General features: G+C 37.0%; 1 protein-coding gene across 3 annotated transcripts in view; it reads left to right on the forward strand.

The window, feature by feature from the left end:
• LOC123549130 (tetratricopeptide repeat protein 5-like) overlaps positions 1-16,548 on the forward strand; it is a 145,154-nt gene that overhangs the window by 13,853 nt on the left and 114,753 nt on the right. For all 3 annotated transcript variants that reach the window (XM_053546630.1, XM_045336974.2, XM_045336972.2), the window contains exons 2-3: positions 7,078-7,210; positions 13,973-14,184. In XM_053546630.1, the coding sequence (XP_053402605.1) occupies positions 7,078-7,210; positions 13,973-14,184 (345 nt within the window). The remainder of the gene's footprint in view (positions 1-7,077; positions 7,211-13,972; positions 14,185-16,548) is intronic.

The following is a 16,548-nucleotide window of genomic DNA, read 5'->3' on the forward strand; positions in this document are numbered from 1 at the left end:
CATATTCACCCTGTCAGAGTCATTGCTCAGATTAATGACAAGTTACCAGAGTACCATACAAGGGCAATGAAAAGAGAGTTTAAACAAAAAATGAATCTCATTGCTAAAATTCAGCCAGGAGCTTGATTTTGTGTACAAAGAACTGGCCCAGGATGCATCTGTTGCCACAAACCCAGAAATGCAGCAAAGAATAAAATTGATTTCACTAGGTGAATCTGGTCTTGTTGCTGATCTGAGAGAACTTAACACTGGCCGTCCATCAGACAAATTTGATGTCGTCTTTGAAAAACTGGAGGAGGTTGTGGAGGACGTAACTGCAGCAGATGAAAGGCGGCATGGGGTTTCACATTTGAGCCATCGGATATCCCTTGGTGATTTAATTGGGCAAGCTGTTGAAAAATGTCCAGAAGGGACCCTGGTACCATCTAAAAGTCTTGTGCGTCTTCAATTCACACCACGCAATCCATACACTGTAACACTTTGGAATCTGTTAAATGCGCTGCAATCTGCATATTTAAGGAGATGAACCTAGATATGTTGATTTTAGGACGCTGCACACCAGAACACAGTTGGGTAAACCGTATCATGAGTATTCTCAACTTGGGGCTGCAGAACTGTGCACTTGAAAGAGGAGATGATGATGCAAAGTTTAAATTCTGCTATAGTATGGCACAGATTAGAGAACACATTGGAAAACACCCGGATCTGAAGCCAGTTTGGGAAGCCTCAATAGGTCCTGTGCAGAAAAAGGTGGAGGAGCGATTCCAAAGGCTGAAACTGAAAGACATTCCTTTTAGAACGTTTGATCCTGTTTCAGATGAGAATATCAGTATACTGCAGCGCCATTTGAGAGAACTCTTTCCGGAAATGGATCTCACAAAACTACAGAAAAGCCACACAAAGACAATCAGATTTTACTAGGCTTACCTTGAAACACATTGCAAGCAGCGCCACTACACATTCCAGATCAGAAAATGCAACGATGAAAACTGTTGTATTACACCCACAGTTGATCGCTGTAACCTTACCTGGCTGCCTGATCCCATCCTTGATGGAGAACATTACAAAACATACTCTGATTTGAAAGATCAACACACAACAGCGGAGGATTGTCCAACATATCGTAAGACTCCAGTAGCTGAAAGCAAAGTAACACAAAAACCAAAGGGTAATCTGAGGAGTGCTCCATTGTCTCTACAAAGAAATACAGACGAGTCCATACGTCATGATGCAAGTATATTTACTGCACAGAATGCTCGATCGGTCACTGAGTGTTGTGAGTGCCGCAAACCCCATGCCATTTACAACAAGCATAAACTCACTGAAAGGCAGATGGTTCAGGTTTCGCTTCAGCTGTCTGAATTCGACTACACATGCGGATCATACATCACCACACCAGCAAACAAACTTCATGGAGTCATCTATATGAGAACACAACTGTCATGTATTGACCCAGTTGAACTAGCATTTTACAGTTCTGAAGTTGCTAGCTGTTAGACTTGTGTTGTTTCTGTGCTAACCCAGAAGCAGAAATCAGTTCTAGAAACAGTACAAAACTGTTTTACCTATCTGCCCTGAGTGTGTGGCTGCAGGAAACAAACCGATCTGCCAGAGACCATAAAAGACAGGACTTGATAAGCCTAAAGATAAATAAATGTTTGCACCTCCTCCAAACATACAAGCTTTTAATTGATGATACTAGTTTTGCTGCTTGTTGAGTTTAAAAAATGATAAAGTTACCTTTTTACTAGTCAGTCAGTTTTAATCTGATATTGCTTGATTCTAGTCTGAGAATTATTTTAGTATTGATTAATGTCAGTTCTAGTCACATTTTGTCATGTACTTATGGTTTACAGATACTAGTTTTGCTGTTTGTAGAGTTTAAAGTGATAAAGTTGCCTTTTTACTAGTCAGTCAGTTTTATTCTGATATTGCTTGATTCTAGTCTGAGAATTATTTTAGTATTGATTAATGTCAGTTCTAGTCACATTTTTGTCATGTACATATGGTTTACTGATATTAGTTTTGCTGTTTGTAGAGTTTAAAGTGATAAAGTTGCCTTTTTACTAGTCAGTCAGTTTTAATCTGATATTGCTTGATTCTAGTCTGAGAATTATTTTAGTATTGGTTAATGTCAGTTCTAGTCACATTTTTAGCTCACCTGTCACAAAGTGACAAGGTGAGCTTTTGTGATCGCGCAGCGTCCATCGTCCGTGCATGCGTCCGTGCGTGCGTAAACTTTTGCTTGTGACATCTCTAGAGGTCACATTTTTCATGGGATCTTTATGAAAATGGGTCAGAATGTTCGTCTTGGTAAATTCTAGGTCAAGTTCGAATCTGGGTCACTTGCCATCAAAAACTAGGTCAGTAAGTCTAAAAATAGAAAAACCTTGTGACCTCTCTAGAGGCCATAATTTTCAATAGATCTTCATGAAAATTGGTCAGAATGTTCACCTTGATGATATCTAGGTCAAGTTCGAAACTGGGTCACGTGCCTTCAAAAACTAGGTCAGTAGGTCTAAAAATAGAAAAACCTTGTGACCTTTCTAGAGGCCATATATTTCACAAGATCTTCATGAAAATTGGTCAGAACATTCACCTTGATGATATCTAGGCCAAGTTCGAAACTGGGTCACGTGCCATTAAAAACTAGGTCAGTAGGTCAAATAATAGATAAACGTTGTGACCTCTAAAGGCCATATTTTTCATGGGATCTGTATGAAAGTTGGTCAGTAGGTCTAAAAATAGAAAAACCTTGTGACCTCTCTAAAGGCCATACATTTCACAAGATCTTCATGAAAATTGGTCAGAATGTTCACCTTGATGATATCTAAGTCAAGTTCGAAACTGGGTCACGTGCGGTCAAAAACTAGGTCAGTAGGTCTAAAAATAGAAAAACCTTGTGACCTTTCTAGAGGCCATATATTTCACAAGATCTTCATGAAAATTGGTCAGAACGTTCACCTTAATGATATCTAGGTCAAGTTTGAAACTGGGTCACGTACCATCAAAAACTAGGTCAGTAGGTCAAACAATAGAAAAACCTTGTGACCTCTCTAAAGGCCATATTTTTCATGGGATCTGTATGAAAGTTGGTCTGAATGTTCATCTTGATGATATCTAGGTCAAGTTCGAAACTGGGTCACGTGCGGTCAAAAACTAGGTCAGTAGGTCTAAAAATAGAAAAAACCTTGTGACCTCTCTAGAGGCCATATCTTTTATGAAATCTTCATGAAAATTGGTCAGAATGTTCACCTTGATGATATCTAAGTCAAGTTCGAAAGTGGTTCACGTGCCATCAAAAACTAGGTCAGTAGGTCAAATAATAGAAAAACCTTGTGACCTCTCTAGAGGCCATATTTTCCATGGGATCTGTATGAAAGTTGGTCTGGTTGTTCATCTTGATGATATCTAGGTCAAGTTCGAAAGTGGGTCACGTGCCATCAAAAACTAGGTCAGTAGGTCAAATAATAGAAAAACCTTGTGCGGGGCCTCTGTGGCCGAGTGGTTAAGGTCGCTGACTTCAAACCACTTGCCCCTCATCGATGTGGGTTCGAGCCTCACTCGGGGCGTGGAATTCTTCATTTGAGGAAGCCATCCAGCTGGCTTACGGAAGGTCGGTGGTTCTACCCAGATGCCCGCTCGTGATGAAATAGTGCACAGAGGGGCATCTGGGGTCTTCCTCCACCATTAAAGCTGGAAAGTCGCCATATGACCTATCATGTGTCGGTGCGACGTTAAATCCAACAAAAAAAAAAAAAAAAAAAAAAAAAAAAAAAAAAAAAAACCTTGTGACCTCTCTAGAGGCCATATTTTTCAATGGATCTTGATGATATCTAGGACAAGTTCGAAACAGGGTCATGTGCGATCAAAAACTATGTCAATAGGTCTAAAAATAGAAAAACCTTGTGACCTCTCTAGAGGCCATACTTGTGAATGGATCTCCATAAAAATTGGTTAGAATGTTCATCTTGATGATGTCTAGGTCAAGTTCGAAAGTGGGTCACGTGCCATCAAAAAGTAGGTCAGTAGGTCAAATAATGAAAAAACGTTATGACCTCTCTAGAGGCCATATTTTTCATGGGATCTGTATGAAAGTTGGTCTGAATGTTTATCTTGATGATATCTAGGTCAAGTTTGAAACTGGGTCAACTGCAATCAAAAACTAGGTCAGTAGGTCTTAAAATAGAAAAACCTTGTGACCTCTCTAGAGGCCATACCCTTGAATGGATCTTCATGAAAATTGGTCAGAATGTTCACCTTGATGATATCTAGGTCAAGTTTGAAACTGGGTCACGTGCCTTAAAAAACTAGGTCAATAGGTCAAATAATAGAAAAACCTTGTGACCTCTCTAGAGACCATATTTTTCAATGGATCTTCATGAAAATTGGTCAGAATTTTTATCTTGATAATATCTAGGTCAAGTTCAAAACTGGGTCACATGAGCTCAAAAACTATGCCACTATGTCAAATAATAGAAAAAACGACGTCATACTCAAAACTGGATCATGTGGGAAGAGGTGAGCGATTCAGGACCATCATGGTCCTCTTGTTTCAAATTAAAATGGGTATATCTCCATAACTAATGAAGATACTGATCTGAAATTTCATTTATGCCATCAGATGGACTTGGACAATCAGTGAAGACACATATTGACTGAATTTATGACAAATTACCTCCCTTTGTTTTTTATGTAAATGAATATACCTAGTAGATTCTAATGAGATTGGTTTGAAATGTTATTTATTTCTTCCATGGTAAGAAATTTCTACTTCTACTTACTTTTCTAATATATTGTTGTAAAGGCTTGTACTCTGTATCTTCTACATGCATATACCAATGCATGATTACCTCCCCTGAATTTAATCAAAATGGAATTATCTCCGTAAGTATTTATAGGACTCATTTGAAATTTCATTATTGTCATTAGTTGGACTGAGACAATCAGGGTAGATAACTATGGACTGATTTTGTGTCAAATTACCTCCCTTTGTTTCAAATTAAAATGAGTGTATCTCAGTAACCAATGAAGATACTGAATTGAAATGTCATTTATGCCATCAGATGGACTCGGACAATCAGGGTAGATAACTTTTGTCTGAATTTATGACAGATTACCTCCCTTTATTTTATGTAAATGAATATACCTCAGCAGCATCTAATGAGATTGGTTTTAAATGTTATTTAAGTCTTCCAGGGTAAGGAATAGTCAAGCTAGTACAAAAATGTAGCATTTGAGCCTAGGACCCTCAAACTTGGTATGGAGATTGGCACTGACTAGTATGTGACCCATAGGTCAAAAGGGACTGTTACAAGAAAATATTTATCCTGATGTTATTTAATGTAATGTGTATGCCTATGTGATCTATATCAAAACTTGATCTTATCATTAAGAGCAATGGTACTCAGGTGAGCGATATAGGGCCATCATGGCCCTCTTGTTGTCATGTACATATTATGGTTTACTGATACTAGTTTTGCTGTTTGTAGAGTTTAAAGTGATAAAGTTGCCTTTTTACTAGTCAGTCAGTTTTATTCTGATATTGCTTGATTCTAGTCTGAGAATAATTTTAGTATTGATGAATGTCATTTCTATTCACATTTTTGTTTTGACTCTGTCCTAATTCTTTCATGTTCAGTTATTTCAAATAAATTGTCTAAATGTTATTTGATTCACATTTTCACTCATCAAAAATTTTTGTTTGGATCTATATATTCATAAAAATTCTTTTAAGAGTTTAGATAGTTCAGTCACCTGAAATAAAACATTGAAATGTTCTGACAAACACAAAAAAAAAAAAATCCCTACCTACCGACCCTCTCTTTTTTCAGCATGTTACAGGAAACAGACATATTTTTTTTAGGCCATGTGATGCGCTTTTGTACTATCTCACTAAATAGATTTGATTCAGAATTGAAGTAGTGATTCCACATTCTTAGTGACATGAAATGACACATAGTGTATTACTGTTGCAGAAAGTTTGCATGAATTATGTCCCTTTTATACTCATTAGATACTTTTAAACACTTTGTCTTTATCCCTGTTATTACTCAATACATTTTACATAGACTTAAGCTATTTGTCCAATATCTTCATCTACATTGGAGTCATTAAACACTCCAATGACAGCTCCAGCTTCCTCAGATGTGCCGAGTTTCACTATCCAGCATCGAAATACAGTAAAACACCGCTCGCTCTAGGTCGCAAGGGGATGAGCAAAATGCTTGAGTTATCCTTAGTTTCGAGCGACCCAAACATTGACCAACATAAGACGAAAATTTAAGTTTGTTTTGCCAGTTGTCATAAGGACCGTTTGCAGAGTAAACGGTGATGCATAATAATAACATACTTGTGGTATTTTCGATGAAAAACGTATTAAAAACATTATCTATGATAGACGTTTCAATGTGTAATTTGTAAATGACACATGTGAAGAAATAACTAAGACTTTTTTTATTTTTATTCATCAACAAGTGCATATCAAAACTATCGTCTCAATTTTATGAAAAGGCTATATTATTTCCTTTATTTGCATGCAAACAACTGCTGATTAAAATACTAAAATCTCATAACTATCTTCTCGGTCTAGCAATAAAGATGTTTTAAGTAGTCGGTAATTGATCGATATTTGATCAATAAAACTTCTGTTTTACCTTTTATCAATAATAAATCTCATTATAAGATCAAAATACAGACAAACAAACATTTAAGATAGTCTGGTAATTGACTACACGATTCTCACAGTGTGTGAGAAATTTTTATTAACTGATACATTCTGATTGCTGAAGGTGTAAAAAATTTTGACTCTTCTGCTTGAGTTTGCCAGAAGAAACAAAGAATAAAATAATACACAGGGACCAGGTGTCCTGCTGGAGCGATCGAGTTATCGATGCTCGACCTAGCCATGGTAATTTAGCATAGAAAATAGAAGGAAATCGGCCAGGACCACATGTATTGCTCGAGCCAGCCCGGGTGCTCGAGTCATTGATGCTCGAGTGAGCAGTGTTTCACTGTAGTCAAGCGCGCTTTCTCCTGTGACAGCTCGTTTTTCAAGTTGTTTTCTATCTTTTATAGAGCGAAGTTGATGCTTTATATGAGTTCAGAGATCACTATTTTGAGCAGTTTGGTGTGGAGAGAGCAGTATTCAAGAATGATGAAGTGAAGAGGAAAATGGAAGAAACACTTAAAATTGTAGAATCTCACAAAGGTAAAGTCATGACAGGTGATCTCATCAACTTGAATTATTAATTTTCAAAAAATATAATATGTAAGTTTAGCTTAGATTGTTGATTAATACAGGCCAAGAAGTAACTCTGAGTCTTCAAACATTCGTTGATATAAGTTATTCACACCCCTACCCCCTCCATGAATGGTGGGGGCATATAGATTTGGTCATGTCCGTGCGTCCGTCTTATTTGATATAAATTGATGAAACCTTGCTTGAGTCTTTATCATGATATGAACTTGAGCACCTTGTATTTTTCATCTGGCTCTGCACCTTATTTCCAGAGTTATGGCCCCTGAAATCGTCAAAAATAAACATTTTCACCTTGTGTCGCGCCTAGCGCAGAAAGCATTTGATATTACTTGATAAAACCTTGCATGAGTCTCAAGCATGATATGAACTTGCGCACCTGCTATTTTTTAACTGGCTCTGCCCGCTCCGCCCCCTATTTCCAGAGTTATGGCCCATGAAATAGTAAAAAATGCACATTTTCACCTTGTGACGTGCCTAGCTCAAAAAGTATTTCATATAGATTGATGAAACCTTGCATGAGTCTTTATCTTGATATTAATTTGGGCACCTCCAATTTTTCGTCTGACTCTGCCCCCTATTTCCAGAGTTGTGGCCCCTGAATTAGTCAAAAATGCACATTTTCACCTGATGACATGCCTAGCTCAAAAAGTATTTCATATAAATTGTTTAAACCTTGCATGAGTCTTTATATGAACTTGAGCATCTTACATTTTTCGTCTGGCTCCGTCCCCTATTTCCAGAGTTATGTCCCTGAAATAGTCAAAAATGCACATTTTCACCTTGTAGAGATGGTACCTACCCAAGAAAATCTTAAGGGGAAGAACTCTGAATTGACCAATAAATTGAAGCCAACATAAAGCATTGGTCAAAAGTGAAAGAAAAATCAAATACAGTCGAATACCGTTACCTCGATATTCAAGGGACTGTAAAAATTGCATCGACGTATCCGAAGTTCGACGTATCGATATCAGCTATCTGGGACAACTTTATACTTGTGTCGGACGTCTATATTGTCACTATATCCAATGTTTTTTCAGAGGGTTTTAAAGGGGAAAGAAATAATATAAAAAGTAAATATGATTTTAATTTTATTATCAAAAACATCTTAATTAAATAGTACATACACACATTTAAGTTTTAAATTTTTCAAAATATACGTGTAAACATTAGAATTTAGCATTTTATTCCTTCCATAAACAAGTCTGAATGCAGCTATAATGTTCCTAGTTGAGTAGTCATTTTGTCTGTGTTCGATAACGACACTTTTTACCTGTGTAATACGCATATTGTCACTCAATCCTAAACGGCAGATACAGAAAAATATTTCATCCAAATTAGTTGTTATATTGGAAAACAATTGCCCGCTTGCACGCTGTTTTATAAGACTAATTATTGAGAATTAAATGCAAACTTCCTAACATCTGAATTGGATTAAAGATTAAATAACAACACACTAACTTGATTATGATAAATACATCGCCGGACAACAATAGGTTGCTTTTCACACCTTACATATAACATGGATATTTTTTGACACGCTGTGATATCGACGAAACCAGGTGTAAAAACATTACAGGTAAATTGATGGGACTGAAAAATCTCATCGAGCTAAACAAAATATCGAGCTAATCATATCGAGGTAATGATAAATAATTACATTAGAATATATAGGGAAAAATCGGGACCGACTAAAACACATCGTGCTAACCGGAGTATCGAGCTAACCGATATCGAGGTAACGATATTCAACTGTAGGTCCTTTTACCAACAACTGATCAGACACATAAAATTATGACCTACATTTGTTTAAATCTTTGTATTCAGTATAAAACATGCACACTTTTCTTATGGCTTACACTGACAGTCTTTTTATAAGTTGTAGTGAGGCCCTGATAAAAAGTTTAGTAGTGCATGAAAATAAAGTAAAATAATGCATAGATTTCATTAAAGAAATTTTATGACATTAAGAAACTTTACTACGTTTTGATCTTTTAGCCAAAGTTATTTTGACCCACCTGAGCATTGTACATATCTGTCTGTCAGCTGCGCAACATTTTACTTAAACATCCTCTCTGCCACACATAACTTAAGTTGTGGTTCTAGCGCCAGTGGCACAGAAGTATTGTCCTTGTACCCCTGTACACCAAACTTGGTATGTAGCATCCTGTCATAGTTCTCTCAAGTTTGTAAAAATTGTTCCACTTGATTGCATCTAGGGCTGCCAGAGCTAAAAAAAAAAATCCTCTTGAACAACTGGATGGATCTTCACCAAACTAGGTCAGAAACAACCTTACATGGGTCTTTCTCAGATTTGTTCAGATGGTTCTGCTTCTGCACTTATTCACTTATTGGCAACAGCAGCTGAAAATAGAAAAAGAAAAAAAACTTTAAACATCTTCTCAAGAACCACATAAAAGATCTTCACTAATCTTTGTCTGTACTTCCGAGGAATAACCATTGAAACACCTCTGCTAGACAACATGTAATGGCCTCCGGACTTATAAATGAAAAACCGTTAAAGAGTTTCTTCTCATGAACCACATGATGGGTATTCAGAAAAGCCTTGTCAAAAGCATCTTCCTGTAGACTTTTCTCAGATTTGTTCCACCTCACTGCACCTAATAGCCACCAGAGGTCAAGGTGGAAAGAGCTATAAAATAAATCATTCTTAACAACCACATAATGCATGTTCAAAGCTCATGGTTACAGGGGCCTGAACCTTGAAAAACGTTTCCGCTCAATAACTTTTGACCAATTATCTTCAGATTATAATAGCATTATTGGACTTATGAAGTAAATGATCCCTAATGTCTTAGAGGGCATTAGGTTATGGTCATTGAGATCATGGGACTGAAAATGGGACAACCCATCACGGGAGCATGCATGTTTTTCAAACAGCTGTTGTTATAAAATGATACCAGATTGATAACGCAAAAGTCTACATAAATTCCTTACTTTTTCATAAGATTCTACTTTTTGCCTAATTTTATGTGACTTTTTAGCTCACCTGTCACATAGTGACAGGGTGAGCTTTTGTGATCACCCGTCGTCTGTCCGTCCATCCACAATTTCTTGTGAACACGATAGAGACCACATTTTGCTATCAGTTTTAATCAAACTTGCACACAACTTGTACTGGCATGATATCTTGGTTCCTTTGAAAATTGGCCAGATCCCATCATGGGTTCCAGAGTTATGGCCCCTTAAAAGGCCAGAATTTGCTATTTTTAGCTTGTGAACACAATAGAGACAACATTTTGTAATAAACTTTAATCAAACTTACACATAACTTGTATTGGCATAACGTCTCGGTACCTTTCGAAAACTGGCCAGATTCCATTATGGGTTCATGAGTTATGGGCCCTTAAAGGGCCAAAATTTGCTATTTTTAGTTTGTGAACACAATTAGAGACAACATTTTGCATCAACTTTAATCAAACTTACACACAACTTGTATTAGCATAAAGTCTTGGTTCCTTTCGAAAACTGGCCAGATCCCATCATGGGTTCCAGAGTTATGGCCCCATAGGGCAAAAATTTGCTATTTTGGCTTTATCTATGGTTTGATTTAATAAAACTTACAAATTATCTTCAACAACAAAATTCCATGATGAATCTGTCAGATCCAATCATAGGTTCCAGAGTTACGGTCCCAGATTGATCCCTGAACAAGCCAATATTTTAATTTTTACCTTGTGAACACGATAGAAGTGACATTTTATATTTGACTTTAACCATACTTGCACACAACTTAAGTCACAGTAAGATTTCCTTTCAAACACCGGCTAGATTCCATCATGGGTTCTAGAATTTTCTATTTTGACCCTTTCAGCCATATAGAGGTTTCATTTATGCTTTGATTTGATACAGACTTGCACAGAATGATTACCTTGATGGATTACCTATGCCTGGATCGAAACTGGGTCATGTCGGGTCAAAAACTAGGTCATCAGGTCATATCAAAGAAAAAGCTTGTTAACAACTTAGAGGCCACATTTATGACCCTATCTTCATGAATCTTGGTCAGAATGTTTATCTTGATGATTTCATTTGATATACGTGAAACTTGGTCAAAATGTTTGTCTGCATGAAATATCGGATGAATTTTTAGCTCACCTGTCACAAAGTGACAAGGTGAGCTTTTGTGATCGCGCAGTGTCCGTCGTCCGTCCGTCCGTCCGTCCGTCCGTAAACTTTTTGCTTGTGACCACTCTAGAGGTCACATTTTTCATGGGATCTTTATGAAAATTGGTCAGAATGTTCATCTTGATGATATCTAGGTCAAGTTCGAAACTGGGTCATGTGCGGTCAAAAACTAGGTCAGTAGGTCTAAAAATAGAAAAACCTTGTGACCACTCTAGAGGTCACATTTTTCATGTGATCTTCATGAAAGTTGGTCAGAATGTTCATCTTGATGATATCTAAATCAAGTTCGAAACTGGGTCACGTGCAGTCAAAAACTAGGTCAGTAGGTCTAAAAATAGAAAAAGCTTGTGACCACTCTAGAGGTCACATTTTTCATGGGATCTTCATGAAAGTTGGTCAGAATGTTCATCTTGATGATATCTAGGTAAAGTTGGAATCTGGGTCACGTGCGTTCAAAAACTAGGTCAGTAGGTCTAAAAATAGAAAAACCTTGTGACCACTCTAGAGGTCACATTTTTCATGGGATCTTCATGAAAGTTGGTCAGAATGTTCATCTTGATGATATCTAGGTCAAATTCGAAACTGGGTCACGTGGAGTCAAAAACTAGGTCAGGAGGTCTAAAAATAGAAAAACCTTGTGACCACTCTAGAGGTCACATTTTTCATGGGATCTTCATGAAAGTTGGTCAGAATGTTCATTTTGATGATATCTAGGTCAAGTTCGAAACTGGGTCACGTGCGGTCAAAAACTAGGTCAGTAGGTCTAAAAATAGAAAAACCTTATGACCACTCTAGAGGTCACATTTTTCATGGGATCTTCATGAAAGTTGGTCAAAAACGATGTCATACTCAAAACTGGGTCATGTGGGAAGAGGTGAGCGATTCAGGACCATCATGGTCCTCTTGTTCTAGGTTATGTGGGGTCAAGAACTAAATCACAAGGTCAAATTTTTTGTTTTGGGATTAATGCCATTTTTCGACAGTATTTCAGTCATGTAGCGGCGGGCAGTTAACCTAACCAGTGTTCCTGGATTCTAAATCAGTACAAACCTGTTCTCCGCAAGTAACTGCTTACTTCCCCATATAAATCAGAGGTGGAGGACTAATGATTTCAGACACAATGTCGTTTATCAAATAGTCACGGAGAACATACGTCACGCCCGAGGATTAACCTCGAGTCCCCACGATCCGAAGACCAACGCTCTACCTACTGAGCTAAGCGGGTGGGCCACAAGGTCAAATCAAAGAAAAATGAGGCGGTCTAAACAACACTCTTTAACTTAATGTGATAACGCAACACCACAATACAACAGGACACCAGATCGGACATCATGACACTTTTCTGAGATTGTTTTCTTTGTGCAGTCAGTATTTTCAATTTTGTCTATACACAAAATAACAGATTCCTACCAAGCTTCAAGGATAGAAAGAGGCATCTAAAGGAATGTTTCCTGAATTAAAATGACCACCAAATAATCACACAGATGGCTAATCCATGGCCAGAATTTCCCCTATTTCAACGGTTTGCTCACTTGTTGCTCGACATGTTGTTTATCAAATTATGATGACAGTTTTCGGATGTTGTAAAATGAGGATTTACGCAATGTTGAAATCAAATATTATATATAAATTTGATTATGAATTCAATCAAATTTCAAACCCAGAAAATTATGAAAAGCATTTTATTGATAGTAAACCAACATCAAATATCAGCCCCTATGACTTATCAAATCAGTGTCGTGAAAATATCCTTCAACTGTTGTGGGTAGGGTAATAGGTGGAAATAGTGCAAATGCGCTATGAAACGGGAGCATTTTCATTAGATTTCTTGTGTTTTAGGTGAATTCAAGTGATTTTAGTTTGAATCATGCAGTTTTTATTTATATTCGTAAGTATTCAGTTCGTGACATGGCAAATAACCAATATAATTCGGACAAAACTGTATTGGACTACATTGAATATTCGAATGTATTGTTACAGCCCTAAACCTGATTTGATTTGCACTTTCAATGATAAATACATGTAGGTTTCCTAGTTAAAGAGAGTGTTGTATTAAAAGATAAATTCTGCAATGTGAAATATTGACTAGGTTTTTATGCATTTTTATAAAAGAAAAAAAGATTGGATTTATGACTTTTGATATACAGAGAACTTTAATATCAAAACATAATATTTTGTTTCATGTAATGTTTTTTAAACATTTATATTGTTCTTATTATCAAGTGAATTCTAGTAGTAGGTCTAAAGTAACATAAATGCCAAGCCTGTTTTAATAAGGTTTAAACTGCTTATACTATCTACATATATTGTAACTGTGAAAATGCAGGCAAATTGTTATGAATTACTGCAAACCATGGCTACCATTTGCTGGGCTTATAAGTCTATAGAGTACACTTTGAAACTTATCGTATTTGAAACTGTTATATTTGATAATTTTACACAATTGTTCCTTTAGTGACACTCTTCCAAAATAGCTAAATCACAACCACACTATTAAAGAAACATATTTTGAGATGTGAAACTCTGGTGAGCAATCTAGGGCTAACATGGTCCTCTTGTTTACAGACAGTTTCCCAAACAAAGCCGAGTACTTCATGTTGCTGGGACGTACACTGAATGTTACACCAGACTATGATAGTAAAGCATATGAATGTCTATCGAAGGCTGTTAAACTGGACCCTAAACTGGTAGAGGCTTGGAATCATCTTGGTGAACTATATTGGAAGAAAGGGGACATCAATAATGCAAAGAACTGTTTCTCTGGAGCTCTCACACATGTACACTTACTTGTTCACTTCTAACTGTTTGTTCTGAAACATTATTTGTTTCAATATTTTACTTTTATATAGGTGGTTCAAACTTGCCCTTACATAGTTGTATGAGAATGGATTTTGATTGGGCAGTTGTTAGTTAAAACTGATTTACATTAGGACCTCTGTACTATGTTCATTTAGGCTGAGTCTTCACCACCTCGTAAAATAATGGCATAGATTATGTAACAAGAAGACCTGGAGGATAACTAGAGCGTACTGCCTTTAGATGTTTTTCAAAATAATAAGGCTTTTTCTTTTCTCTTTAACTTCTATTCAGTTGTAGAAACTGCCCAATCAAAATCCATTCTCATACAGCTATGTAAGGGTAAGTTTTAACCACCTATATAAAAGTAAAATATTTATTTTATCAAACACAAAAGGTTTGGAATGTATGAGGACACTTGGATCAGGGTCAAGGTCAGTGTAGCTAAAAATAGAAAAGTGTGGTCATATTTGAAAGAAAAAATAGATCTTTGTGCTATGGAATGGAAGGGTGTCGGTTCAAATCTCACTGAGATCCAAAAAGTTTTTTTCTGTTTTTTTTTTTTTTTTCGTGACAAAAAGGTCATTTTAATGCCATTGTGTAACTTAAAATAGAAAAATATGGTCATAGTTTTAATAGAAATTAGATTTTTTAGCTCACCTGAGCCAAAGGCTCATGGTGAGCTCTTGTGACTGCTCAATGTTCGTCGTGCGTCCACCAACATTTTCTAAAAAAGTCTTCTTGAAAACCACTGGGCAGAATAACACCAAATTTCACAGGAATGATCCTCGGGTGGCCCCCTTTCAAAATTGTTCAAAGAATTTAATTCCATGCAGAACTCTGGTTGCTACGGCAACCAAAAGGAAAAACTTTAAAAATATTCTTGTCCAAAACTGCAAGGCGTATACCCTTGATATATGGCATGTGACATCATCTAATGGTTCTCTATGAAGATCTTTCAAATTATGCCCCTGAAGTGAAAAGAGGCCCTGCCCTAGGGGTCACAAACATTACAAAGACATAATTATGGGAAAAAAATCTTCTTGTCTGAAACCACAAGACCTAGGCCTTTGATATTTGGTATGTAGCATTTTCTTTAGGTCCTCTACCAAGATTGTTCAAATTGTTACCCTAGTATGAAAAGAGGCCCTGCCCCGGGGGTCCCAAGTTTTACATATACTTATAAATGAAAAAACTTTAAAAATCTTCTTGTCTGAAACCACAAGGCCTAGGCTTTTGATATTTGGTACTATGTTGCATTGCCTAGTGGTCCTCTACCAAGATTATTCAAATTATGCCCCTGAGTTGAAGAGGCCCCACCCAGGGGGTCCCAAGTTTTACATAGGCTTATATAGGAGAAAAAACTTTAAAAATCTTCTTGTCTGAAACCACAATACCTATGCTTTTGATGTTTGGTATGTAGCATTGCCTTATGTTCCTCTATCAAGATTGTTCAAATTATTACCCTGGGGTGAAAAAGGGCCCTGCCCCGAGGGTCCCAAGTTTTACATAGGCTTATATAGGAGAAAAAAAAAAATTTTGTGTCTAAAAGTTAAAGGCCTAAGGGCCTTTGATATATAGTATTGCCTAGTGGTTCTCTAACAAGATTGTTCAACTTATGTCCCTGGGGTGAAAAGAGGCCCTGCCCCGACGGTCACTTGTTATATGAGTTATATTGGAAAAAATGCTTAAAAAATTATCTGATCATATTTTCTAGATGTTTAATTATAATTACCTGATGACTCAAGTAGGGGTCACTTGTCTGTGACCTTGAACTACTGACTTACCTGATGGCCCCAAGTAGGAGTCACGTGACAGTGCCTTGACCTTCTGACCTACTTTTTAGCTCACCTGAGCGCTCAGGTGAGCTTTTGTGATCGCTCACCTTCCGGCGTCCGGCCATCCACACTTTCCTTTAAACAACATCTCCTCCTAAATCACTTGGCCAATTCTGATGAAACTTCACAGTGATGTTCCATGGATGGTCCTCTTTAAATGTTTTTGAAAGAATTGAATTCCATACTGAACTCTGATTGCCATGGCAACCGAAAGGAAAAACTTAAAAATTCTGGTGGGGGGGGGGGTGTCCAAAGTTTTACATAGAATTATATAGGAAAAAAACTTTAAAAGAAATCTAGGCCTTTGATATTTGGTATGTAGCATTGTCTAGTGGTCCTGTACCAAGATTGTTCAAATTATTACCCAAGGGTGAAAAGAGGCCCCACCTCGGAGGTCTCAAGCTTTACATAGACTTATATAGGAAAAAGAAGGCCAAGATGGCCCTAAGTCGCTCACCTGAGTAACACACAATAACAGTGTAAACATGTTTTACCTAGTGATTTCAT

This window comes from Mercenaria mercenaria, chromosome 6, assembly GCF_021730395.1.
Source record: "Mercenaria mercenaria strain notata chromosome 6, MADL_Memer_1, whole genome shotgun sequence".
NCBI classification, from domain to species: domain Eukaryota; kingdom Metazoa; phylum Mollusca; class Bivalvia; order Venerida; family Veneridae; genus Mercenaria; species Mercenaria mercenaria.